Source organism: Botryllus schlosseri, chromosome 7, assembly GCF_051294905.1.
Source record: "Botryllus schlosseri isolate E-star chromosome 7, Bs_hap1, whole genome shotgun sequence".
Taxonomy (NCBI): domain Eukaryota; kingdom Metazoa; phylum Chordata; class Ascidiacea; order Stolidobranchia; family Styelidae; genus Botryllus; species Botryllus schlosseri.
The window spans coordinates 308,968-335,924 of record NC_137242.1 but is presented as its reverse complement, the minus strand read 5'-3'; the positions used below and the strand labels follow the sequence as shown (position 1 = coordinate 335,924).

Here is a 26,957-nt window from a genome sequence, read left to right as displayed (position 1 = left end):
CTAACGTAGGATCTACATTCTACTCACCATGTTTAAAGGCTGTAGCATCTGCATAATATTTACATTATTGAAGGACATGGAAAAGACGTTGAATTGAGTCGACACAAAATCCCCCTTTCTACGACCTGCCAAGATCTAATATCTACTATATCGGCTCGGCTTTTCTACATCTTTGGTCTGTACTGTGTTTGCTGGGAAGATGCTTAATTATTATTTAGGGGTCCTACCTTTTCCGACAAAACTCACTCAGCTCTACCGGTAAATCTGATTACGTGAGCAGAGAGAGGATAAAAAATTGATAGCAATATATATATATATATGCAATTTCCGTTGATATTGACCGATTCAAATATGAAGTATATGAATTTTTTGCGCTTCGCGCTGATAAGTAGCGGCAAAAAAACGGACGGGCTGAGGGTTCCTGGGGTGTTAGGTTAGAAGTTGAGTTTACCATCCCATGGGAGGAGGGGGGCTAGACCAATGTTTTTTTTTTGGGGGGGGGGCTGACGAAGTGCTGTTACGGTCCTGGATACAATGAAAGATTGAAACGTTCCGTGTCGATCGAAACGACTTGTAGTAGTCTTCTCAATCAGACATCAACCTGGCCTAAGCGACGTAATAAAGGAGGCATGCTCAGTTGCTCACTTAATGAAAAGACCACGCATTCCCAATCGTGATTACTACTCCAGGCAATCCACAATTTCCAAAATTTCATTTTATCGGAATCGCAATCGCGCTTTTCAGTTGTAATCGAACTGAACTGAATCGAAATCGATTACATTGAAGCCGTCAACGCCTAACTTGTGGCTGGTACGCGTCAGTGACTGCTGTCCCGATCAAATTTCATATCATCATCCTCACCTTTCATTACAGTCTTGATTACATGCTGCAACAGGATAAATGGTTGCGTGATATATTCTCCTTCAAACCACATTCGACTCATAGGATGAAATCGAGGCGCCGAGCGAAAACGATCGAGCCATAATATTTCACTGTGAACTTTGACCCAGGGTTGAGAAGACGAGCTGCGATGGCCTGAACCCCCAATGCCAAAAATGCACAAATTGTTTTTGTTCCATATTATTGTATTTTAATGAAAGTTTGGTCGAGTGTGCTGAATGTATTCGAGTGCGGATATCAATGAATATATTGTTACCGTTAGCGATTTATTTTAGATATGTGCGTAGATGTTTCAGTCGTTTCATTACTTTTTCATCTAGTTCACTACACTGTGAACAGTGATAAAAATAAGATTCCGAAATACCGCAGGAACCAGACTGGAATTAGTGGCTGTTTTCGGCAAGAAGTTGCGCGTTACAGAAGGGTTTCTTCCGTAGAATAATTAGGGATTTAAATGAAAAGTTGCGCGTGACTTTTGTCACCAATTCCACTCTGGCGCAGGAACAGGATGGCAATCTCTTGAAAATAGGCGCCGAATAGATGCGAACGTAGCTTACAAATTGAGACCAGTTTCATTAAAATTCGTGCTCGGGTCGCCAGCTATAAGAATACCCATTTGTGGGATTTCTGCACACATACATTGATATCATCGTATATCGGTTTTCCAGGTTGTATTTTTTTAGTAATCTCTGTGCTTTTTCTGCAATAAATTGTGTGAGGCTTGCTGATTACTTGTGCGAGAATCAAGTGAAGGCCCTGACCAGATTATAAGTTATATTTTTGGAATCCGTGTAAAAATAGGTTTTAGTCTACTACATCAATGTAAATGTAACTGTAACTGCGACCGGTCAATCTTTCCTGTATCTGTAGTTTACATTTTACAATATATTTTTTAAAAATATATTTACGTAACGATTATAGGTAATACGGTATATAGCCTACTAATATAATATATTATTATTAAAATTTGTATCAAGGTGCTATACCGTAGGGCCCCAAAAAGTCTCTTCATTTTTAGTTTGAATCACATGCCTGAATTTTCTATTTATTTTGTAATTACTTTTCACGATGATAACTCTCTCTCATTGTCAGTCCGGGTTATGTGATGTAGGAAGGAAGGAAGGACGTAGTTTATTTTTGTCCTTGATGTTTTTGCGGCATATACACCGACTCATGATACACATACACACGATCTGCGCATATGCAATGAGTGCATGATGTGCTGTGTGCCCTATGGATATAAAGCTGTATCAGCTGTATCACCCTGTGGATATAAAGCTGTATCACAGTTGTATCAGCTGTATCCCGATCTTATAGGCCGATTTTATCATGAATTATTGAAAATTTTTGCGCTTCACGCTGGGTCACTAAACAGTACAACAATAATTTTGTGGCAAAAGCGAACAACGCGATGGGGGGTGGTTTATCACTCTATAGGAGCCCAAGATTCAAGGTTTTTTGGGGAGCCTGACGAAGTGCTGTTTCGTTCCAGCCAACGGGTATACACACCCGGAGATGTTTAATTAATTATTATTCGAGGGGTCCTACCTTTTCAAACACACCTCACTCAGCTCTACCGGTCGGTAGCCTAAATTAGATTACGTGAGCAGAGAGACGTAAAAAAATGATAGCAATCTTTATGCACTGCCCGATCATATATTGACCGACTCAATCATGAAATATAGAAATTTCTCTTTCTTAGCACGTGTAGGCGAGAAGAGCTGACTCACTAAATGTGTGACAGCCTACTAGACTATTTCGTGCATCCCAGACATAGTATAGACCTGATACTAATTACAGAGTGATACCTCTCTGGGTGAATCTCGGTACGGGTTGTCTATAATATGGGAGCAGCGATGATTCTCAAAGTTGAAGTAATTGAAAATATTATATCCACAGGGTGATACAGCTTTATATCCACAGGGTGATACAGCTGATACAGCTTTATATCCACAGGGTGATACAGCTGGTACAGCTTTATATCCACAGGGTGATACAGCTGATACAGCTTTATATCCACAGGGTGATACAGCTGGTACAGCTGATAGAGCTTTATATCCACATTGCCTGTGCTGTGCATATGCCGCTGGACAAGGAAGGTACAGATATAGCCTTGTACGGCTTTCTAAGTCTTGCACCACCCCTCCACGCTATCCCAGTAATGCATGAGCGCCAAGCAGGGAAGCCATGGATACCAGTGTTACTAAATCAGGTCTTTGGTCTGACCCGGCCGGGGATCGGACCCACGACCTACCAATCAAGAAGCCGGATGCTTAACCATTACGCTATCTGATCGGGGATGTTTTGTATGTTTTGTCAATGTTGACAATGTCGCCAAGGCACTACTTCTACTTTACTACTACAATACACGAGACTCTGTTCTTGGATCCAGGCCATTAACTCAATTGAGTAATTTTGAAGTATTTACATTTATAAAGGTACGGTAGCCAAATCGTACGAAAAGTTACTCAAATGTTCGATATACTCCGGGAGCTACAATAAAACTACTAGTCTTGGAATGCTTTTTTTGATGGCATTGTAAAGCTTGTGTCCGGGCACATGTCGTCGCGGTGGAATCAAAGCAGCTTCTGTCCATTTTATCAAATTTTAAGATCCATTTTTCAAACTTATTGAAAGATAAATTTTTGTAAATTTTCATAATTCTTTTCACCCATATCTTAGCTAGAATACAAAACTTTACATCAAGTTAAGTTTCAAGTACTTTGATTCCACGATGTATACTAATCTGTATAAAAAGGTATCAGATAATGCTGAATGGAACAAATTGTACAATATAGTCACAGAGAGATTGAAAGTGTTTCTTTAGGAGGTTATATGCTAACCAGAAATAGTAATATTAATGAATATTGGGATAATAACACGAGTTTCTTCAGCATTATACCGCACTCCTAGCCATCATAATCTATAGCTAGATAGTAGGTACTATATTCAGTTTCTATGATATATAGGCAAAATAGACCATTATGATATTACCTAGATATCAAAAACTGAGTTTACCAACTGCCATGTTCAGTTGTGCACTTGCAATTGCATGTTCTTGCAGAAGCATTGTAAGAGGCTGAATGCGATTCGTCTGTGGTGGCAACAATTCTTGAACCCATTATGTCGAAAAAATAATCACCATTGATCAAGAATGCACGTAGCGATAGATTACCTGCTGATCAATAGTTGAATAGTTTTAGATTTGAAAATTGTCGATTATGACCGCCTGGTAATGAGTAAGAAGAGTATGTTTTCATGTTTCTAATAAGGCTGGGCACAATGATTGGAGTACTCAAATATGAATCGAGTATTAATTCTAATAATTCGGGTCGAGTAGTGACAGATGATTTCTTCAAGCACTATCATGATAAGCTCCTTGTCGATTTTTCAACAAGATACGTAGGTATTGTCACAAATCGCAGTGAAATAGGCATGGTAAAAATATGTACAGTGTACAACCAGCATTATATTCTTTGTGGTCGTATACAATGTGTGTATTTGAACTTTCCACAGCATCCATACTGTTGTGATGTCGTAATGAGTGATTCTCTAACTCCAATTAACTCGTAGCCTAATATTCAGAATCCAATCACTCGGTTTTTCCCAGTCGTAATTACTGATCATTTCTAGATTCTTGCCGTGTTTACTCTATTCTTTTGTGTTCACTTCTATTATAAAGCATTAGAAGCGCAATTTTCTCACGTTGCTATTTTGAAAGTTGTGATCGAAACGTAAGAAGAGTAGGAATTTGTTTGTAACAAAGCTTGCTGGCTGACACCGGAGTAATCACTGATCAGGCATGTTTATTCCATTAAGCTGGTCGATCGCCGCTGGTTGAATATTAATTCTATCGCTGAAAACTGGCCAACAGATTCAATCTCATCTATTCCTCTATATCTGGGCTAATCGACTATTTTCATCAAAGGTCCAGTTACAAAAGTTTCAAATTTTCTCAATATTATTCTCATGAACTAACTTACAGCCATAAAAATGAATAGTATATTCATATTGAAATGAACCCGAATATTTTCGGCTGACACTCGTCAGGGGTAATCGTCAGCAACTAGTAGAGAATTCGAAAGAACAGCGTATATCAACTATCGTAACACAAAATATGACGTCACCAGCCATACAAATGTAGTACTGTATAACTGTATAGTTATATATTTTATATTGAAAATCGCGTAAAGCAGTATTTGCAAAAGCAATAATTGAAATAGATTTATTATTCTAGTAGTTACAGCTAGTGGGAGGATCGTCGATTTTTGTTTTATGACAGTTTAGTATCCCTGCTATCGATTATTATTTTGTCTTGCAGCGCAATTGTAACCTAGTCGCAAGATTCCGATTTATAAATTAATCCTACTTTTATAGTTTTGACTCGAGACTAGTCAAATGGTGGACTTGGAGTCATATTGTTCACTGTTCATTACCAAGCTCAAGTCAGGTTCAACTCAATGTTTCAAAGCTCTTGGGCAATATTGAGTCTTCGCGTTCATAATATGCTCATTTTTCTCACTCTTAACTTGTTTATTCCAACAGATTAATGACAGTTTCAGTACTGACAGACATAACTCGAATCAAGTCATGTGTCTTGGTCTAGTCATCCGCAATCATTCGAGTACAAATCTCCACAATACACCAAGTGACTCAAGTCAAGTCGAGTCATTTTCTTAAAGCGGAAAATACACTTTGTGTATTGTCAAGATTTGTACTCGAATGATTGCGGATGAGTCAACCAAAAATTGTTACTTGGGTAAAGCCATTACAACCCTGGCTTACAGCTATTGATAAAAGTAACGTTTCATTGAATTTTGAATCTTTCAGAGTTTACTTTGCACTTGGTGGCCACGTGTTGTTGATAGCATGGTATTGATGTAGAATTTGAAAATGCATGGGAATTTCTACCCCCAGCATTACATGCAGCGATCCGCCCAGGGCAACCAATCGTCAAATCTGCAGAGAAACGCCGATCTGACCCAGCCGGGGCAGATCCACTTCACGCCCCAGCATGGCCTCACCAACGGACAAGGGTTACAGGTTTTTATCCGTGAATTTGCGTTTTGAGTTGTGTTGTATAAATTTCGTGTTTTCTAGGGTCCTGGGGTGCAGCATTTGCAGCAGCACAGAATTCATCCGACCCCCCACCCAAGTGAATTCACTCAACAGCATTATTCGCAATTTCTCCAGAATCAGGTTCCGTTTTTTTTTTTTTTTTTGCAAATCTTTTGGTTTTGAATAAATTACTCGTGTATAGCAGTGAGCACAATGATTCGAGTACCGTAAAACTGGGTGACTCTGGACACTAAGCAGTAAAAGATTTAAATGGTTAGGCCTATTGATGGAAATATGTTGCCGCTGGATGTCCAATTCTTTTTCATGAGCGAACAGTACCACAAGTAGTCTCAATTAAAGGTGGATTCATTTCACTACCAGATAAACTTGATCCAACATTGATAAATTAATGGCAGGGGTAAATTTCATCAAAATTGATGGCTGTTGAAATTCTTATAACCAAACATAGATAGCATGTGAGTCATAGATCCAAAACTTGGCAGCAGATACCTCTAAGTAGTCTTGATCCATGGCAAAAATCTCATTGGGCTCACCCTTGAATCTATATAAGAAAATGTGATGTCCAAATTTACCCCGTCGAATGTTATCAGAACGGGGTAACTTTGGACAGTGGAAAATGTGATATTTAGAGCTCTCGAATGTTTCTGCTTCATCTATGTCAAAGTGTATCGTCAACTATATTTGTTATGACCTGCCTGATGGCGTTTCAATATGGAATGAGCAGGTTAATTAAGTAAAACACGGGTAGGCAATAAGCCGAGAGAACGGGTGGAAGCTACTTTAAGAACTATCACATACTCTTAAAGATATGCCTGCTGAATTTGGCATACCGTAAATTACGACAAAATATATCCATCAGAGGACATAGGACAGGGAAAGTTCATCTTTTAAAGAATACTAATATATTTGAAATCAGCAATAAATCACCGTAACATGCTTAATGTTTGCTGTCGATTGCTGACACCGCCAGTGGAATACCCCCTTATCACCTTATGTTATTTATAAGTCCTAATTGGGAAAGACATGAGGGGAAATTGAGATAAGGGGGGAATTAGCCTTCATAAACTACATCATTTTTATTTTTTTAGGGGATGATGGTAAAAATCATGCAATAGGCCAGACGTATACTATTTTGTTTCAGTTTTATCCACTGCTGTCATCAACTCTTACCAAATAAGCCTCATGTAAGAGATTTCATAAACAATAGAGTGTAAAGACATACAAAACACTACATCCTCCAAGGTTACCCCACATGCCACATGATAATTTACAAAAATAAGGTACACTTATTTATGACCATGAAGATTTTGGATTAGTTAATTCTAATCTTTGCTCCATAGCCCCTGAAAAACACAAAACTTGCCTCTCCTAGACTCTAGCATTTCCATTGTGGAAAATTGTCCAAAGTTACCCCTGTTCACGGTAGTGCAAAGCTACGCATGTTAGTGGAAATGACGTTTCTGTGGAGTCGTAATCAACCCACATCATTATCACAAAGAGTAATGAAATTGGTATGGTTAAAAAAAATACAAAATCATCTTTAATGTGATGTAGAACTGATGTTGTATTCTTTGTGGTCGTATGAAAGGTACATACTGCTGTGTCGTCATAATAAGTGATCTTTCACTGTGTCAACATGCTCCCTTCCAGCAGGCTTTCTACAATCAGCTCCAACAGCAGCAGCAGAGACCTTCTGTGAGGCAACAACAGGAACAACACCAAAGGTGGGGCGCCGCATTTTGTTACATTTGTAGCTAATTTCGTAAAACTATCAATTTTCTAGTTGTCGAACTAAAGGAAAAATTCTAATTCTGATGCCAAGCTAATTTTGTGAAAGTTTTCAATGATCTCATTTTGATCCTAGTCATTTGTGAATTGATTCTATGCTCCAAGTTTAATTCTAATCTAATTCCTGGTTTTCCTGAAAATTCTACAGGAGAACTGTATACACATAACACCAAACGGGCCGAGCTTTTTGCACAGACATTTGACATTCTCATGAGGATGAGCTCAGATTTGATATGAACTGAACTTGATTTTTGTTTATTTCTTTGTAATTTGTAATTGAATTCCTTTTTTAAGATTTCTCGAATTCATAAATTCTAATCTAATTTGGAAAAAATTTATTGCTATAATTCGAATCTAATTTCAAAAAGCTAAAAATTTTCTGGTGTCCAATTCTGCATGTAGGGTTAGGGTTGAGGGAAGTATTAAATTTTAGGGTATAAATTCGCCCGTGTGTCACATGCTCACGTTTTCTTTTTCATTGTTTCGCACAATGAAGTGTCGGGTGTCCAACGTATAGCGACCCCAAACCCCCTACCTGACTCTCTCTTTTTAGACTTCTGCATCAGCAGCTGACCCCGAATGACCAGACTTTACGATCTCTACTCTCCATCAATCATCAGGTTTGAGATATTAGCCGAGTAGTTCTTGTAAATCCGCATTAAAAAAAGCATATGTCGTCATTTGACGTGAATGTGATACGGTGACCTGCTGTGTGATGTTGCTGCAGCAATGGCTAGCTCAGAGTCGTCACCACTAACAGCGGTGCGGACAGGGGTGGGTTTTGAGTGTCGGAACCCGTCCTGTCCTTCTTGTTGTCCTGATGTTCATGTGGAAAGCCCCTCCGATAAACAGATCAAAATAAAAATGAATGTCTTGCTTCGGCCGTTTATTATAATTCTAGTTCTAGTTGTGAATTTTGAAAAATGAGTAGATTTAGTTCTAGTTCTAGTCGCGAGTTTTGTAAAATGAGTAGTTTTAGTTGTTAATTTTGAAATACGAGTAGTTCTAGTTACATATTTTGAAAAGCGAGTGCCGTAGTTCTATTTCTAATTGAAAAGTGTCTAGTTCTACTTGCGAACTTTGAAAAGTGGGTAGTTATAGTTGCGAGTTTTCTAAAATGAGTAGTTCTAGTTGTAGTTTTTGTTGTGAATTTTGAAATATGAGTAGTTCTGGTTACACATTTTGAAAAGTATCTAGTTTTATTTGCGCATTTTAAAAGTTGACTAGTTCTGGTTGCAGTTTTAGTTTCACAATTTGAAAAGTTAGTAGCGTAGCTCTAGTTGCGCTCCTTTGAAATCCAGCACCAGCAGCTTGCACAGGTCTAATGCTTGCGATAACGCATTTACAGCTACAACTGCAGCAACAGGCAGCTCCGCACCATATCGCAGCCACGCAATCGGAACTGCTGCAGATGCAAGCCGCCAAAGCAGGCACGCGATTCGCAGACGAGCGTTCCAGAACCGACCAATTGGAGCGATCGAGGAGTATTCAAAACCACAGGAATATTCCCCCAAGCCAAAACGTTTTAAGCCCCGAAATGATGATACCCAGGCAACACAAACCATCGTCCGGACCCAGCCCGCCCCACTATCACCCACAGAACCCCAATTATCTCCAAAACATGGTGCTACCGGGCAATCGGGCCGATCTGATGTCGGGGCTGTACTCCCCGGCCCGCGGACATGTGGCGTCGACTCGACCGCAGACTTCGGCACGGCCAGACTTGAGTCAGGAGCACCAGACCGGGTACCCAATCGCGAGGACTCGATCTACGAGTCAGGATTTGCAGAGTCCAAGGAGGGTCACACCCACGGGAGGTGAGTTTTTTGTCAACTAAGTAATCAATAATAATAATAATAAATGTCATCAGCAACTATTTCAACTCTACCACGAAATATTTCATTATGCTATTCTACTTTAGTACGACAGTAGGCTACCACTGGTTGGAATTGAGCCAAATTTGGTGTGGAGCATTTTTTCATGAAACCTAACAATTAGTAGCCTGTAAAATTCGAAAAAAGTCTGTGAATGCACCAATAGACTAATTTACCCTTGGACTAAAAAATCACAGGGTCACTTTTGTAATATTGCTTCGTCAATTTCAATCATCTCTACCTCTAAAATCCTTGCCAATTTTCCATCGACCGCTGTTAATATAATAACAATTTGGGTCTTCAGTTTACTTCAATCTCCCCATTTTCCTGATTGGTAGGTTGCTCCCTGGATATTGGGTATGTATTTACCAGTTTTAAGGTGAATAGAGAATATAATAATGTCAAATAGATAATACAGTGCTTTTCAACCTTTTTGAGGACCGTTCACACTAGAATTACAACCCCACAAACCAATCGAAAATGATTGTGTAAAATGAAAATGAGGTCAGTTAACACTTTGGTTTTAAAAGTAGGCAGCCAATTTATAGCTGACTCGTTCGCAGTTCCATATTGCTGACAATTTCAGACCAGTTAGGTAAAACTGCTGACTTCAAAGTCATTTTCGATATTTAAGACTATAACATGAGTCAATTCGAGTCTACACGCTACTTGACATCTTGCTAATTAACTGCTAAAAGTATGTGACCCATTGACCTGACTTACTTTTTAAACTACTTACTTGTGCATGGTACCTTTCAGACCGTCATTTTCAAGTTTTGAGTAGTTTTGAAATGTCTTTTCTTTATAAATACATTTTCCATAGGCCTATAAATACACATGAATACACAATGTGACACGAGTCGAGTCAATTTCCATTTTCAAGAAAATAACGCGACTCAATTTGAGTCAATGGAAATGATGACTCAACTTATATCAACCCTGATTCGTGCAAGTTGTGTGATTGATGGATGATGACATTTTGTTTAATTTCAGTGCCAGTCGCAGCACCTGTGCATGTGAAACGCCAGACTCCGTCTGTGAACTCTGCAGCGGAACCCGTCATCATTTACGATAGTGATGATGATGCGTCCGTAATGCAACAATCAAAAGCAGCCCAGCCCCAGTCCCAGAGGTCTGGCGGTGGTTCGGAGCCAAAGCCTGACCCCGGTCGAGTCGTTCGAGAGATTATTGACTCTGACATTGAGATTGTCGGATATAAAGAAGCGGAGATCATGTCCCACGTTAGACCAGATTGCCCCATTCACCCTTTTCAGTCAGTATAAGATTTCGTATTTTTATATATTTCATTAAATAAATTAAATGAACTTGAGTTAATAAATAATAAAATTCCGTATTTATAATTATTAATATTGTACGTTTTTATTCATGGTAATGAATATAAATCTATAAACCCTTTTCTGTATGTTGATTCATTATTTTTAAGTCGAATCCTGAATTTCATAATACATTTGAAAATTATAGATATAAAACAAATAAATTAATTAGTCCATGCATAATGCTTATGCTCGACTGAAATATAAAAGCATGCAATTAGTACAGTGTTCGTAGATTGTAGATTTTGTATTCAGTAGACCACAACAGGACTTTACATTATGAGGATCCACGTACAAAGATGAAAAAGAATTACTCTTTTGGACTGGGCTTAATCGAAAACTTTAACTGGCATTTTGAGTCGAAAAATTCATAGGAATCGACTGTTTGAGAAAGTTTGTTGAACAGTGTCATTTAAATTAAATATAAATCTTTTAAACTAGAGTTAATGGGCGATTTTATTTACATTTTAGAATTCATAATTAGGAATTGACCTACTTTTGAAATTTTGTTGAATATGAATAGTGTAGTTTAAATTGAACATAAATATTTTAAACTAGAGTTAATTGAGGATTTTTATTAACATATTTGGATGCACAGTCCAAAAATCGGTAAGAATCAGCAAGTTTAGAAAATTTATGGCACATAGGAATTTAAATTGAATTTAAATCTGTATTTGCCTATCTCTAATCCGGTAATGTCTTATATCCAGACGCGTAGACACAGTGGCCTCGCAACCTCTGGGCCAGAACGGGTTGAAATGCGGGAAATGTTTCTGCTACGTCTGCGACAAGCCCGCCTCCAACTGCGAGCAGTGGACCAAATCCAGCATGCCTCATTGTAACGGGCATGCCCGGGCCAGCTGCTGGAAAGCCAGGCGTAGCGTCAAAAAGAGCCCGCTCATCGATCGGCTGCCGAACGATAAAATCACGACGGAGATTGAACAATCGGGTGGGTCACCAGTCTATCATTGAGTAATTGAATGAATTATAGACCGAATAATGTATTCATACCATTGAAATAAACCCAGATCTTTTCGGGTTTATTTCAATGCGGTTATTTTATTTGTATCGTGAGGTTCTGTACCTCCGAGAAGCTCTTAAAATTAGTCAGTGTTGCTACTAGACTAGACTTCCAGTAACTCGTTTTGAAAATCCAGTAGTTCTTGTTCATGTTCAAGTGGCGCATTTTGAATAGTGAGTAGTTTTGTTCGCGAGTTTTGAAGAGTGAGCAGTTCTAGTTGTGAATTTTAAAAGTCGGTACTTCTTGTTGCGAGTTTTAAAAACAAATAGTTCTTGTTCTATTTGCGAGTTTTAAAAAAGTGAGTAGTTTTAGTTGTAGTTGTGTATTTTGAAGTGAGTAGTTCTAGTTGTGAATTCTAAAAAGTGGGTTGTTCTTGTAGCGAGTTTTAGAAAGTGAATAGTTGTAGTTCCAGTGGCGCATTCGAAAAAAAAATTAGTTTCCGAACAACGAGAAACGCATCTCGTCGTTTTTTGTGAATCGCGATGCCGTTGTCCTGTTGTGTGATGCTCATTCAGCCATTGCTAGCTCAGAGTCAGCGCGGCTAACATTGGCGTAGCCAGGGGTGTACTAGAAACGGGGTCAGTACCAAATAACTTGACACAAATTTCCAGTATGTTTTTTACCTTTCATGGTTGATACTGAAGTATTTTTCAAAGCATGGTATCGAGTCTGTATTATCGCATAATAGGTTGGGCTCTAATTATTATTATTATCATTTGGCTATTGCAGGAGAGATCGGACTGCAGTATATGATTGCGATCCGAGAACGTTACATCACGTATCGCAACGGGACTCCTTGCGAATACAATCTGGTGCCGTGCGAATGTCTCTGCCATCGGAACACGCGCGACGATCCTTGCATCCATTGCAAAGTTGTGCATGACGCTAAGAAGAAGTTCAAGTACGTTCAAAAACACTCTGCCAGCTATAGATAGAATCTCGTCAAGCCTTAAAAAGACGCAGACTTGGTTGGAGCGAAATGACGATAATTTGATCCTAGTCTAATTTGTGAAATGTTCATATGCTCTAATTTCATTTTAATCTCATATCTGCTTTTCCGAAAAAAGCTACAGAACTGTACCGTGCGAAACGAGCGAAATGCTGGTAATCTACTTGTTATCTATTTTGTCAAATGTTCCTATGCTCTGATCTTAATTCTCATATCATTTCTGGTTTTCCTTAAAATGCTACAGAAGAACTGCCACCGTGCCAAGCTCTGTGTACAGACATTTTCCATTCTCGCGCTGACGAGAATCAACCCCCGTTTGATAAGAACTGAACTTGAGTCAATTTCCAAGTTTTCACAAATTCAGCAATTCTGATTATAATTTTAATCTAATTAAGAAAAAAAACTAGCTAAAATTCAAATTCTAGCGTATTTTGAAAAAAAAAAATAGCTATAATTCTAGAGTCATTAGGAAAAAAATTGTTTAGCTATAATTCAATTGTTGTCTGACTTGAAAAAAAGGTGCCGCTGTAATTCAAATTCTGATCTAAATTGGAAAAAAAACTAGCTATCATTCTAATTCTAGTCTAACTTTGAAAAGAACTTTCTAGCTCTAATTCTAATTGTAATCTAATTTGGAATAGCGGAACGATTTTTTAGTTTTCGGCCAACACTCGTCAGGGGTGATCGCCGACAACTAGTAGGGAATTGTATATCAACGATCTCTATTGTCGCACAATAGAGACCGAACTAGCGCAACGCGGGCTGTCGCTCGAAGACGCCCACGATGGAGGCGCTTAACAAGAGCCCAAAACTGACTAGCCTATCTTGTTGTTCTTTTGTTTCCTGTTTTCTTTTGCCCTTTTATTTAATTGAAAGTCGATGTATATATATATCAACGATATAAAGCAAACAAACATAAATAAATAAATGTGTACAATGTTCTATCCAATTCTCTGTATCTCTATATCAAATAAAACACTTCCGTCATAATTTCACGTTCATGCGAATTCCGAGAACTAGCCGAAAATAGGTAATTTTACCATGTCTCGCACTAGCTCTGGGCTTAAAAGATGCAGAAGTAGAATGTTTCTAACTCGTTCCCATGGAATTTTTTCTTGAAAATGTACAGAAAGAGAGTACTAGCCAATTATTGGGTTTTCAGAGTAAAATTAAGCACTGATGCAGATTTGAAAGTGTGCAACGATTAATCTTAATGCCTTATCTCTGCCAGTCGTAAATACTTTGTTTCAATTCAATAATATATTCAGTATATTCAAAGGAGTTTGTTTGGCAGCTACCAACCAGTCCGTGAGAAGACACTGTCCATTTGGCAAGAGATCAAAGAGAAGTACATCCAGGACCGACCAATCACGGCTCTGATATGTCTGGATGCGGTTTTGTCTGAGCTTTGCTCCCAACGCCCGGCGGACTTCAACCAAACTCTGTGAGTCGTAGTGTTGGTGGCAGTATTTGATATTAGTAGGGCAGGAGAACTGCCATTTGGTGCCTTGGACAACTGGATCATTCTAATTGTATAATTACACTAATTAGAGCCAATTGTCTATATGGCCTAATTTGTGAATTGTTTCAACGCTCTCTTTTCATCAAGTCTCATTTCTGCTTTTCCTGAAAATGCTACATGAGATCAGTATCGTGCGAAACGTGCCAAGATTACTGGACATTGTAGGGCCGTTCAAAAATCCTTCAGATTTCACTGGGTACTTGATAAAATTGTTGGGTTGGTTAAAAAGACGCTGCACACCAAATTTAGGTCAATTCCAACCACTAGAAGCGAAGTTATTGCAGTAGAAAAATTTGGATTTGAATAAAATAGTATTTACGGTTTGATTATTTATTTTAAAGTCATGGAATTAGAAATTTTTCTAAGCTTCTAGTGGTTGGAACTGAGCCAAATTTGGTGTGCATCATCTCTACTGACAGCCAAACAATTTTATGGGGTCGGCAGAAAAATTTTGAAATTTAATTTTTAAATTTTTTTAATGATAAATTCAAAACTTTCTACCGCATGAATCTCGCTTTTACTGGTTGGAATGGAGCCAAAGTTGGTGTGCAGCGTTTTTTTTTCACCAACCTAACAATTTTATCAAGTAGCCAGTGAAATCTGAAGGACAAGTTTTTTCTTGTCCAACCCTACCGTATAGACCAGTGGTTCCCAACCTTTTTCGACTCATCGCCCCCTTTTCAAACTCCACACCGATCATCGCCCCCCAAATATTGGGAACCGAAAAATGGGCATACAGACTGAAATCACCGGCGATTTAACTAAGAAAAAAGGTCAACTTTTCGGCTCGACCTCGAAATTTCACTTTCCCAGCAAAATTTTGGTGAGTTGAGTAACAAAAAAGGTGATTTCTCCGACTTGATTCCAAAAGGACCATAACAGCACTTCGTCAACCCCCTCCCCCAATACGTTGGTCTTGACCCCCCTCCATAGGGCGATAAAGCAAACTTCTGCACCCCTCATACCCAACTCCCCCGATACCTCTTCACCGCTACTTCTCAGCACAAATTGTTGGACTCATTAGTTACGCGCAAAAAATTTCCATCATTATGATTGAATCGGTCAATATGATCGGGAATTGCATATATATTGCTGTCAATTTCTTATCCTCTCTCTCTGCTCATGTATTCAGATTTACCGGTAAAGCTGAGTGATGTGTCTTAGAAAATGTAGGGCCCGTAAATAATAATTGAACATATTCGGGCGGACCCGTGGGTATAATGACTTTGTTACGTAATGACATTTCGTGGCCTATCTGCGATGTCAAAAGATATCCAAATCGCCCATACATAGTAAACTAAAAGATTCACGTGATTTCGAATTGGTATGTCTGCACAGGCCATTTTATTTTTCTCTGTGAGATGGCATTTTTTGTGGGGTTCTGATTGCCAGGACAGGAACATTTGGCGCCAGCCATTTAGGCGCCTGTTGACAATTAAATATATATGTTTATCGTATATATATCGAAGTCGGTCAGCATAAAGGCAGTCCTTTTCTAAGGTTTTCTCGTTATGGCACCCTTCTCGGAGTCGCATGTTACATGGCCTGAGACTTCATATGTCTTGGTGCGTCATGGTGTGATAATGACTGACGCCGAGATGCCCATTTCTATAACTCCTGCATATTATTTCTTGGAGGAAGGGTATCCAATAAGTAAGAAATATGAGACCACGAAAAGGCGCGCAGCGCGGAAATTTTTTGAAAAAGTTGCCTAAATTTCCACAATAATTAATGTTAATTCACGATAGAATTGTGGGCCCCCTTCGAGCTCGGGCCCCCATCCCAATTGGGGTTTTGGGTGTGGCAGTTACGGTCATGGACGCCAATAATAGCCATTTCAACGCGCCATCGCCCCCTTTGTCCGTTTTCGCCCCCCTATCGCCCCCTTGGCTATTTTCGCCCCCCTGGACCGACAAATCGCCCCCTGGGGGGCGATATCGCCCACGTTGGGAACCACTGGTATAGACATTTGTCATTCCTGCAATTATGAGGATCGACTCAAATTTGATATGCACCTGACTATTGTTGCGTTTCGTTCTGATTCGGAAATCAGTTGAATTAGCAAATTCAGGACCAGGTCATTCTAATTCTGAACTGTGATTGGGTACGACGTGAAGTTGATTTGTGTTGTATTTCTTTCCAATTCCGAAATAATTCAAATCGTTCCAATTGTAAAGTAATTAGTACGGCGACTTTTTTTGAACTGTGGAAATGAGTCAAAATTGTAGCGTTGGGTCAAAAAATTGTCAAAATTGGTTTCAAAGTCAAAATTTTTTTGAAGCCTGCATTTCGTTTGTATTTTTCAAGCCAAACTACTCCGTAACGACATACAGTACCAACCAGAAATGAAGATAAGTAGAGCAATTCTAATGTTATGTGTAAAAACACCTAATTTACATACATGAGGTCAAAATTTAGTTTTTAATGTAAAAAAAGTGAAAATTTTGATTTTCCAGGTCAAAATTCTTCGTTTTTTGGTCAAATAAAATAGCCCTCGTAATCAGTTAGTAGTATTTCGTATCAATATTATTATTCTCGAGTTGGTTTTGTTTTCAGTCGGGCACACTCCAACCCTGACGTGCGGTGCCAGTGCAATTTCCCCCTGCTGATCGAGGAGCATCTGGAACCCGCGTTCATCGCGATACTCACTCGCTTTGAAGCGCCCCCGTACTTTCTTGACGCGGTCAGGAAGTCTGTTAACGATTCGGTGAAGCCTCTGCAGCTGGACAAGATCATGAAAAAGTGGGATGTTCTCAAATGGTGCTTCTGAAAGCTACTAGCTTTTCAAAATGCTTCAACTGCTCAACTAGAACTACTCGCTTTTTAAAACGAACAATCAGAACTGGAACTAGAACTACTCACTTTTTAATATACGCATTGCGCAACTAGAACAATAGAACTACTCAATTTTCAGAACTCGCAAGCACAACTAGAACTACAACTACATCTATTCAATTTGAGACCTAGAACTACAACAACTCATTTGTCAAAACTCGCAACTGAAACTAGAAGTACTCAGTTTCTGATATGCGCAGTTATAGCTATAGAATCGCTCATTTTTCGGAATTTGCATGTAGAACTAATCACTTTCTAGTATGCGCAACTAGAACTACTGAATTGTCGAAATGCTCAACTAGAACTAGAACTACTCAGTTTCTAATATGCTCAGCTAGAACTAGAACCACTCAATTTTCAGAACTAGAACTACAACTACTGTATTTTTGAAATGCACAACTGGAATTAGAACTACTCGCTTTCCAAAACTACCAACTGGAACCACTCGTTTTTCAAAATGCGCAACTACAACTAGTACTATTGATTTTTCAAAATCCTCGGCTAGGACTAGAACTACTCGCTAGTCAAAAAGCGAGATCGGCACAAGTTTGTCTCGAATGCTGTATTTCAAAGAATTTCGTTTTCAGGTTCAAGGCGATGCGACACTGGGACGACCTCTTGCTGCGTGCCGTCATGTCCGGGTCTAACTCGACCGGGAGCAGCAAGGGCCGCGACCAGCTGCAAGAAACGCCCGAAACCGTGAGACACAGGATAGAGAAACTGGACCGAGAGAACAAATTCTTGCAAATGCTTCGCTATTTGAGAACGGTCAAGCTGGTGTCGGCGACGCGCGACGACTCGATTTTAAAAGAAATGGACCGTTGGAAACTGCTCTGCTCCGCGCACAGAGGGAGATTTAAAGAAGTAGTCGTGCATTTGATGGATTTATTACCGTGGAAGAACGACAAGCTCGGAGACATTCACCGGGATTTTCCGATGGGGTTTACATTGAGAATTTTAAACGCTTTGACTCAAGTATCTGCCGATATGCAGTTTGAGTCTTTCGAGCCGCGGACAAGTCAAATCGGAGGTCTTGACTCTGACGCGACGGTATTTTTGGTGCTGCTCATTTTAAATCAGAAGCAGCTGCCCCCCGCTGACGCGGTGACTTTGATATTGTGGCTCGTAAAATGGGTGAACAGGAATCCGTTATCTCCGAGTTTAGACCCTGGTAACACTAGGATTTGGTACGAACAAGGTTCGCGTTTGATTGCGTTAGCGCACGATTCAATGAATCAGGGCAGCGCGACTCGCCTTTTGGAGAGTTTATCGCCGAGAGACCCGCGCGTACACTTGCTGGTGGCGTCAATCTGCGTGGTCGATTTTGTGGTTCGTAACCGGCAATTTTTAGAGTCTCACCACAGGAGGGAATTGGTGGAAATTTATCGGAATAACGAATGGGCGCTTTTTTTGCTGCTGACGCAAGCGACAATGATGAGTTATCACGATTCTGCTTTTCTGAGCTGGTTGACAAAATTTTGCGACAACAATAACGGAGTTATCGCTCAAATTCAAGACACCGTCATTTGTGACGCCGTAAAATTTTGCCCGCTCGATTTGGTGTCTGACTTTTTATCGGCGTTGATAAAGCCCACATGGGTTTGTTCGATCGAACCCATCAAAAAAACGGTGGTTCGCGTATTATCCGAGTTTTCAAACCGGCTATTTCAAGAACTTCCGAGAACGGACAAGAATTTCCTGGCCCCGAAATCTCGTTGGATCGAGGACATTTTGCTGAAACCATTCCTGGACCGGAAACTGGTTTTGTCGGCGGATTCTGTCCCGCATTTTAAGAACGTGGTGAAAACGGCTTGTTTTTTAAACACTTCGAAACGGATCGTGGAGCTTTCGAGGTCGGTCGTACCCGACGAGTGGCCGCGACATTGCGACAAACTGGTGCGGTTTCTCATGGAGAAATTTAAGTGAGTAAGAAAATCTGCATAAACCGAAAAAAAATCATCGTTTTATGTTTTTCCGTAATTTAAAATTTTTGTTCGATTTTTTCTTGTAATTTCACTTTATATTGTATTCTCATCTTTTTACTTGTTTTCAAATTCAAGTGAGCATGAAAATTTGCGAAGACTACAAAAATTCATCGTTTCATGGTGACCTCTATTTTATAATTTTCATTAAATTCTTTCATACCTTATTTTTTTCTTTTTGCTCTATTGAAGGTTCCATTCTTGCAAAAAACGAAAAACCATCGCTTTTATCTTGATTATATTATTTTATTGTCTGATTCTTTTAAATTTGAAAGTTTGAAAATCGTTGAAAACCACATAAACTTCATTGTATTTCATTTCTCCATTTAATATCTTTACCATGTTTCGGAAATTCGAAATTTTTTGCTCATTTTCCCATTTTTATGTATTCTTAGAAAATCGGAGTCGGCCGGCTCGGATTGCTTTTCTGGATCAGCGGAAGAATTCTCTCTCCTACTCTCTCTCCTCTGGTCGTCCAGACGGCGTGAAGAGTTCAAATTCTTGTTTACGCACTTCCAAGAAAACCACTCATGCGAGGACGACGCCACAAAGGCCACCAGCTCGAAAATACCAGACGAGGTTTGCTACGAAATTTCCTAGTTTCGTTCCACAAAAAACATACTACAACTAGAACTACTCAATTTTCAAAGCTCGCGATTAGAACTAGAACTTTTCAGAACTTGCAACTAGAACTACAGCTAATCATTTTTCAAACCTTGCCACTAGAACTTTTGACCTTTCCAAACTCGCAACCAAAACCTGACATAGAACTACACACTTTTTTAAATCCACAACTAGAACTAGAACTACCCACTTGTCAAATCTTGCAACTAGAACTAGATGCACCGTGTCCACTCATTTTTCAAAACTCTTAACCGATACTAGAACTGTTTGACTCTCCAAGTGCTTAACTAATGCTCACTTTTCAAAACTTACAACTAGAACTAGTACCGCCACTCAATTTTCAAGACTCAGAACTAGAACGTTATTGACATTTCAAATCGCGCAACTAGAACTAGAACTACTCTCTCTTCAAAACTGAGAACTAGCACTGTTGACTTTTCAAGTCGCGCAACTGGGACTAACAACTGGAACTACTCTCTTTTTAAAACTCACAACTAAAACTATCAACTTTTGAAAACGTGAAACTAGAACTACTGTCTACCGGAACTCCTCAAACCTAGCAACATAGAACTACTCGCGTTTTGAAATCTGCAACTAGAACAAGGTTTTTATAACGAGGTTTTTATGACAATATTCTGCGTTTCGTACCACAAAACAGACTAATACGAGTCAACGTTCAGATCACCGCTCTCCTCGACTCGGTAGATTCCGCGGAGTCTCGAGAAATGAAAGCGAGCTTGTTGGAGGACAGCCGAAGACTCTGCCTCGTCGAGACCTTGAGTTGGTTGACGTGCACATCATGCGCTTCTAGGGTGAGTTGCTCTTGACTGCATGTTGTAATATGAACTACCGTAGTCACTAGTCAGTATCCAAAGTATTTTCACTTTTGCTAAGCACTCGAAAGTTTTGCCCGCTTGGGCTGCGTATTCAATTGGTTGTGTTTGTGACTACTTCCGCCTCAACGGTTTTTATTTACAGCAGGGGTCGCCAACACGTGGCCCTCGAGATCATATTTTGCGGCCCACGATTTGGGGCTCGATTTGAGATTTCGGAGGAACGCAAAGTAAAGCATTTTGAAAGGCTGGGATTCAGTTCAGCTTCAAAATATTGTTGTTGTTATTTCAAAATAAGCTATTCTCCCGTGGTCAGGGTTGTAACCAAGTCACAAGGCTCCGAGTCACAAGTCAATCTCACTTCTATAGTTTGGACTCGAGTCAAGTCGAGGTATTTTCAATTCACCACCGAGTCAAGTCCAAGTCAGCGAGCAGAGAATCATAGTATTTGAGTCCAAGTCCGAGTAGATGTCATTGTGTTGAGTTCTCAGTTTCCAGTTAAAGTCTTGTTAAACCCACCTTTTATACCGTAACTCTTGTTTGGTGATATCGAATAGTTCATAAGTTCACATTTATATTATACTAATTTTCATCACTTTTTAGCAGTTTCTGGTCTCATTTTTAAGTACCAGTGCCAATAGACGAAATCCCAGTGTGGTGACTACGGAATATTGACTCTAGTTTTATCCTGTAATTGCAGATGTCGTCGCATTGGAGCAAAGTGTGGGTTTCTGTCTCAAAATTTCCGAGCCACCTGCGGCAACTGATCATGGAGACTCTGTCGCAATTCAAGGACTGGCTGAACAGAATCAGCCTGGACGCGCCCGACAGTTACGCCAGGCTTCTCTCCTGTTTGAAGACTTTTTTGGACGCGCTGGTCAAGACTTGGCAGCGCTGTAATATACCGCTGGAGGAGATTAAAAGGCTGCTGATTGATGTGGCCGGTGCGGTCAAAGATCGCAATTTTCAGAGGTGTGTTTCTGAGTTTAAAATTTCTAATTTTATTATGAAATAAAGTTTTGAAAATTTGAATTTCGATTATTATGAAATTGATCAAATTTTTTAAAAGAAATGAAAACCGGCAATTGAGTTTTCAGAGAAATTTTGGAATTATTGTTGAATTTTGGGGATTTTTGAAAATCAAGTATTATGAAATTGGGAAAGAAATTTGTTCGAAAGAGATGGAAACTGACAAATTTGAATTAAAATTTTCAAAAATTTTGAGTTCCAACTATTTTTAAATTAAGAATGGATTGGTCGGAAAGCGATGAAAAGTGAGAATTTGGTTTTCAGAGATTTAACGGAAATGGCAACTTCGATCGTTGGTGGCGAGATGAATAAACAGAGAATCGCGTCGGGTAAGTATATTAATTTTTTTAAAGACTTCATTACTTTTATTCTCTAGTAATTAGTATCAATGTAGTAAGTATTCATCGTTTCTCTTTCAGCCCCAACGATCGTAAAGCACAATCCTGTCGAAGTCGAGGCAAATTTTGAATCGACCCAAAACCACAGAACAGTGGCACACGAGCCCCGACCCAAGAGTCCCCCCCAAAGATCGACAAGAATTCCCGAAAACTTAACGAAAACGCAGCAAAACAGGTCTGTCCCCTCCACAAACTCTGGAAATCCACAGAATTCAGGGACAAACACCCCAAAAACGACTCAAGAGGAGGAGGGTCCGTTTTCGCCTCTTAATCTCTCCAGGACCAAGCCGTGTCCGAACTGTCAGGTCACGATCAGCTGCGCGCTGTTCAGATGCCCCCACTGCAACAAACCAACGAAATCAAAACGGCCCGTTATCTGCCCCGGGTGCCATCAAGAAAACGTGGAAGTCAAAAAATATTCCTGCGAATTTTGCTACCGATCCTTGATCGACGTCATGTTTGCCGGAAATGAGCAAAAAAACGATGCGAAAAGTGCGGAAAAAAATAATGCGAAAATTCCGGATATTAAAAATGGAACTAAAAACGATGCTAAAACTGCAGAAATCAAGAAAAAGGCAAAAAACGCAGAAATCAGGACGCAAGAACCGGAGAAACCAAAGAAAAATCTGACAGAAACAACAAAAAATGACACAACAAACGCGGAAATCAAGATACTGGAGAAACCCAAGAAAAAGGCGGCCGAAAAACGACGCAAAAAAAGCAAAGAAGAACCAAAAAAGCCGATACCCCCGAAAGTACTCCATCCGAGAGTACCGGACTCGTCCGATTCCGACGATTTTCTACCCGAACCCCCCAAGAAGATACCAAAATTAAAAATGAGTTTCTCAAAACCATCGCCGACTCGAGCCCAGTCTTTAGGAGGCTCCCTCACAGACTCGGATTCTGACTCGGTTTGCTCCGAACCCCGTTTAAAAGAAACGCCCCCACAAAAACAACCGTTCGATCGAGGTGACATTTTGGAAAAAACGCAGTTTGAACGAAATAAAATTTCGGAATCGCACAAATTTACGAAAAATAATTCTGATCGCAATGTTTCCGGACCGTTGGTCGGTGGTCCGCAATCAAACCATGAACCACAAGTAGGGAAGGAAATTGTGACTCAGAAAACACAATCAAAAACGCAGCCGCCAAATGTACCCAAAAAACGTGGGGTTGGTCACAGCAGCGCTATGTCCAAAAATCAGAAAAAACTACTGCGAAAATTTAAAAATCCAAAATTTCCGATCACTAATTCTGGTACTAAATCAAAAGATTCTAGCTGTACTTCTGCTGTGAAATCCACGTCTACAAAACCGTTTGAAAATCCCCCCTCCGGTAATCATTTGCATAACCCCGAAAAATCGGTGCAAAATCCGGCCTCGTCGGGTCTGACTTTCGGTTTGGCCAAAGTGCGTTCGCGGAACGTGGGGCACAGGACCGGGGGTAGGCCCGGGCAGCAAAAAAAGGAGGCGGCCAAAGAGTTCTTGTTTCCGCAACCTCTAAACGACCGCGAAGTCTCCGAAAAATCGAGAAAGAGGGAGCGTTGGAAAAAAATGCTCGCCGACAACCCCCAAATGGGCTACAAGTATAGGTTGGAGAAAAAATTGGCGTCGTTGGTGGCGAAACGTAAACCTGGCCCGGCGAGGACTAATAATTACCGAAAAATCGCGAAAATCGAACGCAGACTCAGACGGCTTCGTAAACCTCACAAGTCTTGGAAAATAGCGCAGAATATCAGGTTTTCGCCGGAGATTGACCTGTCCATGCACATGTCCGTGTCTCTGTCGCCCTTTCCGAAAGACAAACTCAAAAGGATACAAAGTCTGGTGCCGCAATACAGACTGGCTACGTTGTATGCTTGATAAATGGCGGGGCTGGGCACGGTGGTTTGAGCACTGAAATGATACTGTCCTAGCCACTAAGAGTTGATTCATCAACAAAAATGATATTTTCGATACTATTTTCCTCTGTGGGAGCCTTTAAACTTGGATTTGTCATATCGCAGCGTACGAAACATGTAGCACAAAAGCTATGAGTGTCACTGGAAATGACATATCTGTAAAGTCGTGGTCAGCCAACAGCATTGTCACACAGTGCAATGGTCGAGATAACACCCAATTATCTTAAATGTCATGTAGCACTGGCACTCTATTTTTTATGACCGGATAAAAGGTACTTGTGCGAACTTCGCATCTTTCACACTTGAATGCGCGATAGTCGCTTCATAATCAATTTTGCCCAGCCCTGACAAGGAAAACCTGAATTTGCTTTGTGTGCACTCTACCTATTTCTATTCGCCGCCCCACGGTTCGTGTCAGTTTTATTATTACCTGCCCCCGATAGAACCGTATCATGCATTCCGTCACGATTTTGATGAGCTTGCAGTCGCGCTCGGTTTTGAGCATTGTACAAATCTCATTTTTCGTACTCGCTAACTTATTTATTACAGGCAGTGCTGGTCGGAGCTCGTTTCGGCTCTGTATTCGCGGTTTGATGTCGGCCGTTTGCAATGTTAACGATGCTGCTCAGGCGATCTGTTTTAAATTCTATTTTTACGAGTTATTGTGAATAAAAAAAACTATTCGCCTATTCGAGATGTCGGCGGACGCTGGGGTAAGGAGTTCGTAACGTCAGTGTTGGCTGAAGGAGGGGTCAGTCGTGGTTGACAACCTTTTCAAATTAGATTAGAATTGAATAGATAGCTACCGAATTTTTCCAAATTAGATTAATATTAAATTTCTGCATTCGTGAAAACTTTGAACCGGGTTTAGTTCGTATCAAATCAGAGTTCGTTCCCGTAAGCATGAGGATGGCAAATGTAGCATTTTCAGAAATTGGATTGGAATGAGAGCAACCAAGCCTTTCACAAATTAGATTACCGGTATTTCGCTTCAAGTAGACAACTACAATTATCTGTTCAAGTCTTGGATCAGTAGCAGCCCATAGTGGTTAAAGATTCTAGTCCAGGTAAGCTTGGAGCAAAATTTGGATCAGTCAAAGTAGTCATCTTTAATACTATGTTAGAAATACCGCGATACATTTCTATTCTAGCACAAGTCGAAACAGCCGTTTCCGAGTAAGTAAAAAAATAAGTATTCTAGGCCTAGTTTCGTCTAAAAAACTGAAACGGTCCAGTAGAAGTGAAACTATAGGAGGCAGCTGCTGGAGTAGCGCCTACTTCGTTGTTGACCACCTCTGAGCGAATCAGAATAACAGTTCAAAACATCGCAGGATTGCAATAGAAGTAGGAGTGCAGACCGCATAGGTCTATATCGAAACACCGTGAATACTAGAGCAGCAACCACTTGATTCTTGCAAAATTGGAGAGAGAGAGAGAGTCTTTATTTTCATCCAACCAATATACATCACACATGGCAGTGATGGTGGTACAGAAAATATGCATGCACAGTATTCGGTAGTCAGTAAGGTATATTAATATTTTCATCGTTCACAAGACTGCGATACAATGAAAAGATAGGAGGGTGTCGAAACAACTTGGAGTAGCCATTAAGATCAGACACCCACCTTAGCCTAGGCGAAGTAAATAAGAGGCATGCACACTGAATGAAAAGTAATGCAGAGAATATAAGACGCGAGCGACAAAATGGGGTGGCATGTGGCGGAGGGCGAGGTCGATGTTAGGTCGTGGTCCGGTAATCCTGAAGACTGGCTAGTATTGATTTAGAAGAAATTGCTTGTATTTTGACTTGAATGCGGACATGCTCGACGACTGTCGGATAGCCGGCGAGATGCTGTTCCACAATTGGGGTCCGGCATACTTGATAGAGCAATGCGTTTTCTTGTATTCAGTCCTGATCATATGGTAGTTGTTCTTCGTTGACGCGCGTGTGCTGTAGCCTACTTGTGCGCATCTCCGAGGTGAAGTAGTCCTTGAAATTTGAGGGACATTGACCGCAATGGAACTGATACATAAACTTGGCAATTTCTAGCTTCCTCATATCTTCTAAGTTTAGAACACCAAATCTTTTGAGAAGCGATTTATCAGTTGCACATCCAGGCCCCCGTGGGGATTTGGCAATGATACGGATGATCCGATGTTGAAGTTTTTGCAGTGGGTCAATTGTATTCTTGCAGGCAGCACCCCAACAAAGAATTCCGTATTGTAACTTTGATAGGAATAGAGAGTTGAAGAGTATCAACAGCACGCTGACTGGCAGAATGTAGCTGAGGCGGCGAAATAGACCACATACCTTCGATAGTCGTGGTTTGAGTGATTGTATGTGACTCTTCCAGGACATGTCCGAATCCAGTAAAACACCAAGGTATTTGGCATTTTTAGTGTTGGAAATTGGTTTTGGCCAGCGATGTCAACGGTTAGGTTATCGCAGGAGTTCACGACCAATAATTGGGATTTCGCAGCATTAACCCGAAGGCTGTTGGGACGTCCACTCATGCACTTTGGGCATTTGATCACTGGTGACGGCATTCAAGCTTGCGGTAGTTGGTGCGTGAGATAGGAGGTGAGTATCGTCAGCGAAGAGTGTGGTATTCAATGTTGAGGTTTCAAAGATATCATTTACATATAAAGTAAAAAGGACAGGTCCAAAAACAGGAGCCTTGCGGAACACCACAGGTAACAAGGTGGGGGGAGGACAAAGTGTTGGATATCGAAACCATTCGATATCTCCCAGTAAGGTAGCTTTTCATTAGCTCTAGTTGTGGACCCCGGAACCCATAGCGCGCCAATTTTGAGAGAAGAATACTGTGATCGACGCAGTCAAATGCTTTTTTTAGATCAAGAAAAATGCTACAATCCCACACTTCGTTT

General features: G+C 40.2%; 2 protein-coding genes across 4 annotated transcripts in view; both read left to right on the top strand.

The window, feature by feature from the left end:
- Positions 1 to 26,957, top strand: part of LOC145442493 (terminal nucleotidyltransferase 4B-like) — a 129,722-nt gene that overhangs the window by 17,199 nt on the left and 85,566 nt on the right. The gene's annotated exons all lie outside the window — the stretch shown is intronic.
- LOC145442311 (uncharacterized) lies at positions 5,223 to 24,757 on the top strand. 3 transcript variants are annotated; one of them, XM_080320204.1, is made up of 16 exons: positions 5,223 to 5,943; positions 6,001 to 6,099; positions 7,630 to 7,703; positions 8,321 to 8,387; positions 9,116 to 9,584; positions 10,635 to 10,914; positions 11,686 to 11,924; positions 12,726 to 12,897; positions 14,240 to 14,389; positions 17,024 to 17,227; positions 17,890 to 19,224; positions 19,680 to 19,863; positions 20,589 to 20,720; positions 21,442 to 21,713; positions 22,035 to 22,099; positions 22,190 to 24,757. In XM_080320204.1, the coding sequence occupies exons 1-16, from the start codon at positions 5,794 to 5,796 to the stop codon at positions 24,028 to 24,030; spliced, it is 5,733 nt and encodes a 1,910-aa protein (XP_080176330.1). In that variant the 5' UTR covers positions 5,223 to 5,793; the 3' UTR covers positions 24,031 to 24,757. The 3 variants fall into 3 exon arrangements, with proteins under 3 accessions (XP_080176330.1, XP_080176331.1, XP_080176332.1); XM_080320205.1 differs by having other exon boundaries at positions 5,227 to 5,943; positions 7,633 to 7,703; XM_080320206.1 differs by having other exon boundaries at positions 5,227 to 5,943; positions 17,024 to 17,209.